This window comes from Prunus dulcis, chromosome 3 (genome assembly GCF_902201215.1).
Source record: "Prunus dulcis chromosome 3, ALMONDv2, whole genome shotgun sequence".
NCBI classification, from domain to species: Eukaryota; Viridiplantae; Streptophyta; class Magnoliopsida; order Rosales; family Rosaceae; genus Prunus; species Prunus dulcis.
The window spans coordinates 15,677,358-15,690,114 of NC_047652.1; the positions used below are offsets into that span (position 1 = coordinate 15,677,358).

General features: G+C 37.7%; 1 protein-coding gene across 3 annotated transcripts; it reads right to left on the reverse strand.

Moving 5' to 3' along the window:
* Positions 1–3,526: 3,526 nt before the first annotated feature.
* LOC117623265 (pentatricopeptide repeat-containing protein At2g22070) lies at positions 3,527–8,747 on the reverse strand. 3 transcript variants are annotated; one of them, XM_034354175.1, is made up of 6 exons: positions 5,982–8,747; positions 4,995–5,029; positions 4,807–4,881; positions 4,609–4,704; positions 4,035–4,099; positions 3,527–3,883 (listed from the first exon to the last, which is right to left on the reverse strand). In XM_034354175.1, the coding sequence occupies exon 1, from the start codon at positions 8,443–8,445 to the stop codon at positions 6,088–6,090; it is 2,358 nt and encodes a 785-aa protein (XP_034210066.1). In that variant the 5' UTR covers positions 8,446–8,747; the 3' UTR covers positions 3,527–3,883; positions 4,035–4,099; positions 4,609–4,704; positions 4,807–4,881; positions 4,995–5,029; positions 5,982–6,087. The 3 variants fall into 3 exon arrangements, with proteins under 3 accessions (XP_034210066.1, XP_034210065.1, XP_034210067.1); XM_034354174.1 differs by having other exon boundaries at positions 4,995–8,747; XM_034354176.1 differs by having other exon boundaries at positions 4,031–4,099; positions 4,995–8,747.
* Positions 8,748–12,757: the final 4,010 nt, after the last annotated feature.

Below are 12,757 nucleotides of genomic sequence, written 5' to 3' on the forward strand. Positions count from 1 at the left end.
ATCTTGATAAATTGACTGGTTCATTATCAGATTCCTTATGGAACTCTCGTCACAAACAGATTATATAATTCGACAGAATTTTAATAAATAATAATTGACAGTCTATGTATATGCAATGTCTAATTGTAGCATCACATTCTATGTATTTTTTAACTCAACATTTGGTACACATAAGACGTATCGAAGCTCATTGGAATAGGGTATTGTTTTGTTTTACAAAGCGATACTCTAATACTCTAAAATATTCTAAACTACGAAGAAATGATAGACGTACTATCTTAACCAATTGGCTTAACCCGCATATGCTAAATCAACTTAACTGTTTGAAGTTTGATATGCCTACACTTCTAATTATAACTGTTAGGTGATAACTCAACAATACATACGTTTCTATTTGTTGTTCTTCCTAGAGGTATGATAGCACTCTTTTTTATCATCTGTCTTAGTCATATAAGATTTGAGGGCAACAAAAGGTCGTAGAAATGTGTTCTTAGGTATCCTGAAAGGGCACAAACAGTTGACATTTTCCTACTTTATTTTTTTAATGCTCATAATTAGGCAGAAAAAAGAGAGAGAAGAAGTCATTTAATCAATAAAGTTTAGCTTAATGACTGAGCTATCAAACCCTTTAGAAGTTCTGGATTAAAATTCTGGCAGATTGATAGTTCAACACAAATTAAATGAAAGTACATATATTTTCATAAAAAAATAAAAAATTAAAGTATGTATACATATACGTCATATTTTTATTTAGAAAAAAATATGAGATGTCCCCTAATTGCATCATATTTTGAGTATTATTTAGATTGAGCGCAGTCGTCCTTCTCATATTAAAGTATATAAACCTCGCTTATGTTACAAATTCGACATTAAAAAAAGCATTGCATATCATTATTTTATAACAAAGATTTCAATTAAAAATGCACCTGTGCTCGCTGACTATTAGAGATAATAACTGATTGAGATGCATTTCAACGCATCTCATTGTTCACGTACGTCACTACCCAAAAAAAAGGGCAAGAGTTAGGTCATAAAACTTAGGGGCGGAAAAAGAAATCTGCCCTTATTGAATACAAGCGTGGTCTATAAAAGTTTAGAAAGATAGCACACAAGATGGTCTATAAATGTGGGTCTTTTTAGTTAGGATAGTGAGTCGGCCCTCTCGCACCCAAATTCGAATAATCCTTTTTATAAATTAAATTAATTTAAAATCATTTATATAAAAAAGAAAAAGAGAAAAAAAAAAAAAATGTCCTTCATATTTACCCGTCAACAAATGTTACCTCTCCTAGGCAACCTATATACCCAAACTCAATTGGAATGGGAATCATGTGGACGAAAAAAAAAAAAAGGTAGAAAAATGACTTGCCGTCTCGAGTTACCGCTCCGTTATTGTAATGGCCCTTTTGTGGCTAGTTTGTATTGGCCTTTTGTGACTAGTGACTTTTTTGAAATTATGCATGCAATCATAAAATTTCTCCACAAAAAAAAAAAAAAAAAACCTTTAAACCTTGTCGCTATTAAATTTGTACGCCAACCAAATGGTCAAACTGGATCTATCAAATTTTGGCTAAGATTACAAGCATGACCCATTAATGCCTTAAATGTGAGGAGAAAAAAAATCAGTCCGTATGATATCGTGAGTTGTCACAATCATTTCTTGTAGAACCACGCCTTCCATTTGAACATTGTCTAATTAATCACATATTAATAAAGAGCATATCAATCATTATTTAAGGGATTTTGGCAGTTTTCCAGTTTCCTAGATATATATATTTCCCTTCGTTTTTGTCAGTAAGGCATAATTTATTCGGTTGAGCTCTTTTACTTCCATTCACGTCCAGAGAAATTTAAAATTTCCAGACATCTAATAAATATTTATATAAACTGCCTTTTTCCAATCACTTGTACTAAAAATATATTTTTGTATATATATATATCGTTTCGCTTTCATGCTGTTATATTTATATTTAAGCAATTTGAGGGAATCAATGACATGTGCTGTAAGCTAAAAGGGTTTCATCGTGCATTTCAGCTAAGCCTTGTTGATGGCTTACAAAGCTGAGCTAGACAAACCCTAGGCCTTGTTGGACACTAGCAGTGGCAAGTAGCCACACAAAGCAGAGGAAGGACAATGTCACTTGGAGAGTGCCCTCTCTCTCTCTCTCTCTCTCTCTCTCATCATCTGCTGTCCTAGACAGACTCTTCTTCGGCCTATGGGGATTGATTGATTGGCATCTGGTGCCAATTTTGGCAGGCTTTGTAATTTCTATCCACACCACAACAATAAAAATTCTAACATTGGTTTGGTGGGCTGTTGATGGTTACAAGAAAGGCGCATTGGGTGGGTTACCATTTCCAACACTAGTTGTCGATCGTCTGCCAATATTCTATGGAAAAGGAACATATTCTCATACTCAACTCTCTCCCACCATAAACATTCTATGAATGACCAAAACCCATTTCGGCATTTTCCTTTTGAAGCCAAACAATATCTTTGAAAGCAAAGGTTTACACACTACTACTTACTAGGATGCTCCGAATCTTTTCAAGATATATAGGCAGGCATGTTTGGGTTCCTAACACGTGTCCTTTGTACATTTAGCTAGAAAAAGTGGGGACAATATCATATGCTATGCTATGCCTTATATTCCTGAATTTCACATTGGTACATAATTCACTGTAATGATCTATGGTACTTAAAATAAGCTTTTATCCAAATCCGTCACACAGCCAATGAAATTGTTCATTTGTTCTCGAAATTCGCTTTATATATTGAAGATTCTAGAATGATATTTGAGTAACTTTCAAATTTTATTTATGAGGCACTTTTTGAGAACTGTAATTCTTAATGTCTTTTCCAAATTGAGGAATATAGAGGAAAATGGGTGCTCTATCAGTGGTGGGGGGTCTTTCTGATTGCTATGTGAGAGAAGAGCGTAGCTACTACTTAGCTATCAATTCGAACTCCTATATGTGGAGATGCTCGCTAATCCTTTTGATCTTAGTTTAAGCTTTGATTGTACTACCTATTATTGCCTTTACTCACAAAAAATAATAATAGTATAGATACGATAAACTTAAAAGATATAGGGTTCTTTTAACCATCCCTGCATGAGATCACTAGATGCGATTATTAAAGTGTACTGGACATTTCTTTTTTCAGTCCCATAATGCCGTATTGGAGTTAGTTGGAAAGCATATGGTGAAGTCCCGGCTCAATCGAACTATTTTCATCATTTTATGGATAGTCAATTTTCCATATTTGCGATAACGCCCACTACTCATGCGAATTAAGCTTTGTGTGCACAAATGATGTAAAACAATATTTGAAGAGTTGATTTTTGGCCCAAGGGCTTTTAGGAACCAATGGGATCCCACATTTCCATTGGTTTTCATATAAAGAATTTTGTATAAATACTGTTTCACAAAGTGACATAGGGCTTTAAATGGCATGCAAAAATCTTATAAGGTTTTTTTTGGTCTGAAAAATCTTATAAGGTTAAAAACTCAAAATGTTGTAATATAACTCCAAGGTTTTTGTTTTTTACAATTTAATATTTTTAATTATTGTAATGCATGCGATTGGAATCGAATACAGGTGCAAGGGGACATGCACAATGCCTTTACCAACTAGCCTAACGTACACAAAAGTAATTGGTTGAAATATAATTTTTCAACTTTTGAACGTTAAATATGAAGCCCAAATTTTCTTTGCATTGGGCTTCAACATCAAACTACGAAATTGGGCGTCAGATTGAATTCAAAAGTGGCAATCATCCTGAACCCTTGACCCTCCAAATAATCTTCAGATCCATTTCCAGAGACTCTGTAGGAGAATATTTTGATTTCCCATTTGTATGATGATGATTACATTTTTTGTCTGTCCAAAGAGAATGCAAGTCAGAAAGGCCAATACATGCGAAAATTTAAGAGAAATCAACAAATATTGCTAAGAATCTTACCTTGACATTAACAACAGGAAAGTAAGGGACTAAATCAGACAGTGATAATTTAGCATCAATATTACCTACCCTCATGTAAACTTCTTCGCCGTGGTTTCCCCATGCGCGAGTCATATAGTGCTATGCTGCAATCACTACCCAGAAAAAAAAAGATATCATATATAATTTTCTCCTAAATATCATTACAAACAAGTAAAGATGGAATAAAATCATTACAGAAAGCACGGATTGAAACCAATTATGTCGTTGTAACAAAAGAAACCACCAACTTCCCAAAATGGATGAACTAATTGCCGGTTTGGCACTTTACTACATGTTCACAGCATATTAGAGGAAGAGAGTACAAGGGGGAAGAGGAACATGTTTCCATAAGAAAAATGGACGCTGACCAGCACACAAGCTGCCCTTTGCAGCTGAACCTTCTTTTAAAAGAAACGTTTTTGAAGATGCTATATACTTGAGTCTTTTATCAGTACCATTCCTTATTACACCAAAACAAATGTAGCTGCAAGCTCAAATTAGAAAGCAATGAATCCAGGACCAAAAACCAATATAAACAAGCACATGGTATGGTATCTAATGTGCTTGATGTACTAGTTTTTATAACTAGATGAGTATCTTATCTACAAGCATCAATGCATACCTTGCTGATGTTGCCAAGATATCTGGCTGTCCGGTATTAAATCGAACAGATACAACTGTGTATGTTACCCATTCAAAACTCTGCTCTGGTGCAGACCTATGCATCACACAGTCATTGTCATGGTAAGAGGGATAAACAGTTTTTTATTTTATTTTAAAATTTTAACTTAATAGATGAATAACCAGGCAGGAAAAAAACCTGTTGTGGTTTCATATATCTACTCCAACTCCACCCGTAGCAAAACAATCAAAATTCCACTGGTGATCAACTGACCTGAAAATGAGAAAGTAAACCTTAATAGCAGAAACCTTGAAAATCATAACACATATAATAACTTGTAAAATTAACTAATTAGTTAACATCTCCTCATTCAATTAGAAACTTACCGAAATGCTTTCTTCCAAACATAAGTTTCCATTGGCTGCAAATATCATTTATAATTAGCTAGGTAGGTAATATAGAATACGCACGCATTGGAAAGACATATGACACTATTAGGAAGGCAATACCACAGCAGATTTATTGGATGATATGTAATATACATTTCCATTTAGGAAATGCAATATACATATCCATTCTGGCCACAAAAACACACAGAGTAATTCTGCGTATATATCCACCAAGAAAGCACCAAATTTTTTATTTTTTATTTTTTATTACATCACTGAAAGAGAAAATAACTTCGAAAAGATAAAATGCAGAAGAACACACACTAAATACAATCTTTGTGGCCCTGTTCTCAGCCAATCAAGAAAATAAACAGAACCCTAATTAAGAAACGCTTAATTGGGAATTCGAGTTCTGTGTCTTAATTGGGAATTAGGGTTCTTCATCACAGAACCCTGATTCTTGATTGGGTTTCAGATTAAAAACAACCCTAATTCCCAATGAAGCATGTCTTGATTGGGAACTAGGGTTTAACTCATTGATGAAACGAAATCCCTACAGAAAATCAAACAATTAGGGACATAATTTACCTCTTCAATCCCGCAAAAAAAACCTTAAAAGTACGGAATAGGAATGGGAGGTTTAAACCAGGAGGACCTCCTACAACCACTGATACCATATTAGACTACCACTTGACCCCAAAAGTTTAAGCTGTTAGAGAATGACTCGATAATGTATATTAAAATAACAAAAACCCTTGTTTTCACTTCTGGCTGTCAACACCCTAACCATGTTAGAATCCGTGGCAAATACTTCTTTTAAAGACAATGCACCTCCAAGGTATAGCAGCGCTACCAATTGCCATATTGTAATGTCTCCCAACATGCTAACATGATTTCCGAAAAAAGAGTTTTAAAAGTGAAACTCAATCTAAGAGGCTTCTAATAGCAAGCAGTATGGAACCAACAAGTTAGGCTACATGTCACCTGCTCTCTTTTCCAATTATCAACCATCTTCCTGATAGCAAATACTACAAACATCAATTTCTGTACACTTGAGCATCAAACCATGTTTAAATCCTCATTCTTATGCCTACCAATAGTCCCGACAAGAACACCGCCCATTCTTAAAATGATGAAAACGAGTAGCATCTCTCACAATGATTTCTCTGCCCACGAGCTTGGATATAAATTTGATGGCAGAATGACAGTCATTACAAACTCTGAGGTTCTTCATGATCCTCAGTGTAGTGTTCTCTGGAGTATTTATTAGCCCAAAAGCAATGGCAAGTTTCTCACTGTGATATTTAAGCATCTTCTCCTTTGCTTCTTCGCTAACGTCATGCAATACTGATTCAGTGTCAGGAATAAAGCCAATATTTTTGATCTCTTTCCATATCTTTTCCATCATCTTGTAGATTGCATCTCTCTGTGCATGACCTCCATCTTCAACCCCAAACACATGGACTTTGTTTTGAATCTGAATCCAACTAAATCCTTGTTCTTTCTTCACTCTCCTATCCTTCATTGACTTTCTAACTTGTGCAGCATCTGCCCATCTTCCACAAGCTGAATACAAATTAGCAAGGGATGAGTAGGCCCCACTGTTGTCTGGATCTATAAGCAGCAATCTTTCTGCTGCAACCTCTGCCAGATCAACATTTTTATGAACCTTACAAGAAGATAAAAGTGAACCCCAAGCTATAACATCTGGCTCAATTGGCATACTTTGTGTAAAATTGAACGCTTCTTGAAGCAATCCAGCACGCCCAAGCAGATCAATCATGCATGCATAATGGCTATGGGTGGGTTCAATTTTGTGTACGTTCCTCATCAAATTATAGTAGCTCCTGCCCTGTTCCACCAGTCCCACATGTATACAGGCAGAAAGCACGCCAACATATGTTATATGGTCAGGCTTAATACCAAGTGACAGCATCTTCTCAAAAAGTTCAATGGCTTCTTCCCCGAGACCATGTTGGGCCAGGGCTATAATCATGGAAGTCCAAGAAACAGTATCTCTGTTCCAGTGAACCAGATTGAATACTTGCTTTGCACCACTGATGCTTCCAGCTTTGGAATACATTGAAATTAGAGCATTGCTCACAGAAACTGAGTACACTTCCCCTGACCTCATGGCACTTGCATGAATTTGTTTACCATAGTCTAAAGAAGCCATGCTTGAACTGACACTTAACATAGCTGCTAAGGTGTAGCTGTTTGGTCTGGGGCCTTCATTTATCATCTCCCTGAAGAGCTCCAAAGCATCATCATTCAACCCATTTTGCACATAACCAACAATCATTGCTGTCCATGCAACCACGTCACGGTCTCTCAATGAATCAAATATCTGTCTGGCTGGGTTTATATCCCCAAGCTTTATATATCCATCCAATAGGGCAGTAAAAGCTATAACATTGAGGTCTGAAGTCACACATTGCTCTAAAACCTTTTGAGCAATTTCCAACCCACCAGACTTAGCATACATTGAGATCAAAGCATTTTTCACTGCTTGGGATGTGTCAAGCTCAGCTGTTATAATAAGAGCATGGATTTGTCTCCCGATTTCCAACTTCTCAAGGTTAGCACAAGCTGACAAAACACTTGACAAAGTGAACTTGTCGGGCTTTAGAAAAGAATCCTTGAGCATACTTGAGAAGATAGTCAGTGCCTCCATATCAAGCCCATGCTGATTGTATCCTGCAATCATTGAATTCCAAGAAACGACGTCGCATTCTGTCATTTGCTTAAACTGAACAAGAGCAAGGTCAGCACGACCACATTGCATATGCAAAGAAATCATAGCATTCCAGCTCGATGTGTTTTTCAATCTTATCCTATCAAAAACAATCTTTGCTGTCCTTGGATCACCAGATTTTGCATACATGTTTAGAAGACAGTTTGCAACAGAAACATAACTACCAACTGCAAGTTTAACAACAAACGAATGAACCTTCCTACCAACATCCAAAGCTTTAACAGCAGCACATGCGGAAAGAATATTAGTAATCGTGAACTGGGTCACCGTAACTCCATCTGAAATCATATCTACAAACATCTGAATAGCATTACCAAAACGACCCATCTGATTGTAACCCACGATCATGGAAGTCCATGAAACAGAGTCGCGTTCAGGCATTTCATTGAAAACTCTAAGTGCTGCATCAAATTTTCCCTGCTTTGCATAAGCAGATAGAATCGCATTCCAGGAAAGTGTATTCCTCACAGGCATTTCCTCAAACACACGGTGAGCATCCAAAGAATACCCAGTTTTCACGTACATGTTCATAAGGTTATTCATTAAGAACACTCCGAAGTGAAGCCCGGATTTGATGATTTGGGCATGGATTGATTTCCCGGAAAATAAGTCTCTCTTTCTGAGGCATGCTTGTAAGTGAAATGCGTAGGAATCCGAAGAAGTGGCAAGGGAGGGCGGCTTTGGGGCTTCCATTGGAATTAGACACTAACATGAACTACCAACAAGTTAAAGAAAAATAAAATTAAAAAAAATGGACCAATTGTAACCAAGTGGCCAAGAAGAATTGGCTGATGAAAATGTGGTTATGGTATCTTTAATTCGAGCCACCAAGTATGGCAGTGAGGGAATAGTGTTTGAATTGCCACTGAATTCTAACGGGGTTGGATCAAATCAACATCAACAACAATTACCAACTTCAAGGGAGGGGGAGAGAGAGATATAGAAGAAAGAGAGAGACAGCAAGAGAGGGAGCGAAACAAAGAAGAGGGCTAGCGGTGAACAGGGGAGGGAGGGGGTGAGGGTCCTATTGGGTGGGATTGGGTGGCTGCTAGGTTTTACTTTTAATCCTTGTAGTTTGATGAAATTTCTACTTTCGTCCATATGGTTTTAATTATGACAATTTGCTCATCGTAACTTGATTTTATTGCAATTTAAAAACACGTCCAAATTTCCGTCTAATTTCTTGATGAAATAAAAACATGTCCCTTATGTTACATAGAGGGGTATTTAGGAAGGAATTGGATGAGAATTTGGATGTGTGTGATAGAATCAAACTACATAAGTTAAATTGACAAAAATAAAACTAGATAGACAAAAGTGGAAAAATCGACAAACAATAGAGACTAAAAGTAATTGTTTCTCATACTTTTATTATGAGGAATGTTATCTACCTTTCCCATTTACCTTCCCCAATTTGTCTTTCCCATTCTTTTGTTTTTTTTTTGGTCGAAAATGATATTTCATTAATAGAGGATAAACCCCGGAAAACAAGAACAAAGCACAGAGAAAGTCCTATCCAGTAGGCAGGATAAACATAAACAACCAACTACATAAACAAGGCAAGTTGCAAGGAAGCAAATAAACAAAGATGCCACCCACACTAAAGCTACAACGTCCAATCTTGCAGACTGCAAGCAAGCAACTAAGAATAGGGGCAAGGGAGACCATCATTATTGAGAACATGCACCAGCGAAGATGGTGGTCTGTTGACCCAGGTCACAGGGTTCATCCTTGCACTTGCCAGAGACGTAGTGTGATATGCTACCACATTAGCTGTTCTTGGACACCAAGCCCAGCTAGTATCAACAAAATTCGGATGGCCAAGTTGCTCCTTTATCTTACAGAGGAAAGGATATAGCTCCCACAATTCTCTCGAAATATTTCCTTGCACTCCACCATTTCTCAACAATCCATCTCAAACTGAACCTGACGAAATTGATGCTCAATAGCAAAGAAACACACTTCTACAGCAGCTAACGCTTCCACTTCCAATGCCGAATTTGCCAAATAGGGACATGCCTTGGCTGCAATAAAAGATCCCAGATGATTTCTAGCAATTAAACTAAGGCCATCTCGTTGAAAATCTGCATACCAGGCTGCATCAATGTTTATTTTAATTTTCGGGCAGAAGGGGGGCACCAAGTATGAATTTTCTACTCTAGAGGGACGGAATGCCCTCTAGTTGCCACTATGTGAGCTTTTGCTCTCGAAAAATCAGAGATAGCAGAAGAGGATGCAATCACAGTCGCCATCGGGGATGGACTATAGCCTTCCATGACCGCCTTACATCTCGACTTCCATATAGTCCAGCAAGTGAAGGCCAAAGATGATGCTATTTGGGCTCTATCCACCTTGCCCAACCCATCATGAAAGAGAATGTCATGAAACCACCCATTCAAAGTTGTGATTCCATTTCTGCAGATTCGAATGTTTAGGCTAACACCAAATCAAACTGGAGCAACCCATGGACAAAGAAGCAAGACATGTTCCACATATTCCACTTTAGAGCTGCAGAGGCTACAAGTAGGTAAATTAATGGAATTTTTTTTTTTAAAAAAAGGCTCTCATTTGCTGCCAGACTATTCCTCAAAGCATGCAAGAAGAAATTCCGAATATTATGAGGACAATCAATTTTCCAAATGAGTTTCCACATCCCAGGATCAATGGAAGAGGAAGAAGAGGCGCCATCATGACCCCCTCTAGTGGAGCGCCCACGCAGCCAATGATAACCTAACTTTACAGTGTACTTCCTTGATTTCTCCCACCGCCAAATCAATCTGTCACTAGCCGCAGCAGACCCAATCAAAACCCTCACAATAGCCGCAACTTCCTCTTCACTTATCAACCTCCTAATAAATCCAATTTCAAGTGCCAGTAGATATGTCCATTATAGAAGAAACCTTTAAATTTGGATCAAAATCAGAAGGGGATGTACAATGGGGATGCAAATTTGGAAGAGACGGGACCCAACAATCAATCCACACCCTAGTTTTCGACCCATTCGCAATCTGCCACTGAGCACCATTAAGAACAAGGTCACGGGCATCAAGCAAACTCGACCAAGCCCAAGAAGCTCAGCTGCCCTTTCGAGCCTCCATGAAGGTGGAATGAGGAAAATATCTGCTCTTAAGAATTTTTGACCATCACACATCCGGTTCGATGAGGCGACACCAACACTACTTGGCTAGGAGGGCAAGGTTGAACACTTGAAAGTTCTTGAAGCCAATTCCCCCGTTCTGCTTCACTAAACTCAGCTTTTCCCAACTAACCCAATGGATTTTCTTCTCCTGCTCCTTTTACCCTACCAAAAGTTGGCCATAATGGGATTAAACTCATTAAACAGGGAGTTAGGAATGCGAAAAATGCTCATGGGATAGGCCGGAATAGCCTGGAGCACAACCTTTAGCAAGACCTCTTTACCTGCATGCGAGAGTAGTCCTTGTTTCCAACCCTAGACTTTCTTGCAAATCCTTTCCTTGATGTACATCAGGGCATCTTTCTTTGCTCTTCCTTATAGAGTAGGAATACCAAGGTATTTTCCGGGATCTTCGACAGCTCCAATTCTCAGAGAGCTTTCAATTTCCCTCATGATTGCTTCAGGGGTATTTAGACTAAAGAATAGGCATGATTTTGAGAAGTTTACGAGCTGGCCAGAGGCTTCACATAAATCATTAAGAAGATTGACAAGCTGGTCATAACAAGGCTTAGTGGCTTTAAGGAACACCAACGTATCATCAGCAAATAAGATGTGAGAAATTGAAGGACCCCTATGGCCAAATTTAATGCCTTGTAAAACATTGGAATCAACAGCTTTGGATATCATTTGGGAGAAGACATCACTTACAAAGAGAAACAGATATGGAGAGATAGGATCCTTGCCAAATACCTTTTGAAGGTTTGAACCGCCTCCCCAATTGACCATTAATAATAATTGCAAATGCTACAGATTTGACACATCCCATTACAAGACTTATCCATCTTTCCACAAAACCCATCCTTCTTATCACCTCCTCTAAAAAATCACACTACACCCTGTCATAGGCTTTATTCATATCCAGCTTAATTCCCATCTCAAAACTTTTCGTAGATTTATAAAGCTTCGAGCAATTACCCACTGAGTTGAGGAATAAATGTTCAGATCAGAGCTAGTGTTAAACAATCTGACTCTTGTAGACAGCTACTGTTGAGAATTTATGACAACCACAAAAGGTGGAGAGAGCTCTCACAGTGGAGAGAGTTCCCATTCTTTTGTTGACAGGATAAAACAGACAATTAATATTTTAAGCACAAAAGATATCATTCTTCCACATATACCTTTAATAAATCTAACATCCAAAAATTAAAATAAATCAATGAAACCCTAATTTTCTTATCCATCTATTTAACACTTACTTAGCACTGTTAAGTTAAATAAAATTAGAAAGAAATAATACAAAAAAATAAATCTAAATCAAGTAACCCAACAACAACCACTCCCAACTCGACATCAACCTCTCCTCACCATCGGGTTATTGGGTTCTTTGTCTTTCATTATTGTTATTTTATTTAGACTTAATAGTGTTAAGTGATAAACCCTAAAAATATCATATTCAAGTTTTGCTTTTTTTTTTTTAGGCAAGCCAAAAAACCTTAGCACCTCACCCTTCTACACCGCACAAGAGGGGGCAGGGAGGTGGCCTCTGCCTCTCCTCACATAACCCCCCATCTCGCCCTTATCTTCCTCATTTCTCTTCTTTCTCAACCTCTCTCTCTCTCTCTCTCTCTCTCTCTGTTTCCCTCTTTTTTCTTCTCATCTTGCCTTCCCTTTCATTTCCCATGGATCTTGGTTTATTTTTTTATTTTTTCTAGCTGCAGGTTTGGTTGCAGGTTTTTTTGGTTTGGGTAGTTTTTGCTTGGTTGTAATAAGAGTTACCGGTGGTGCTATCTATTCCGGTGGAGGCAGCGGCGTAGACATAGGTAAAGGTAGTAACAGTTGTTATGCTAGTTTACATGTGATGTGGAAACA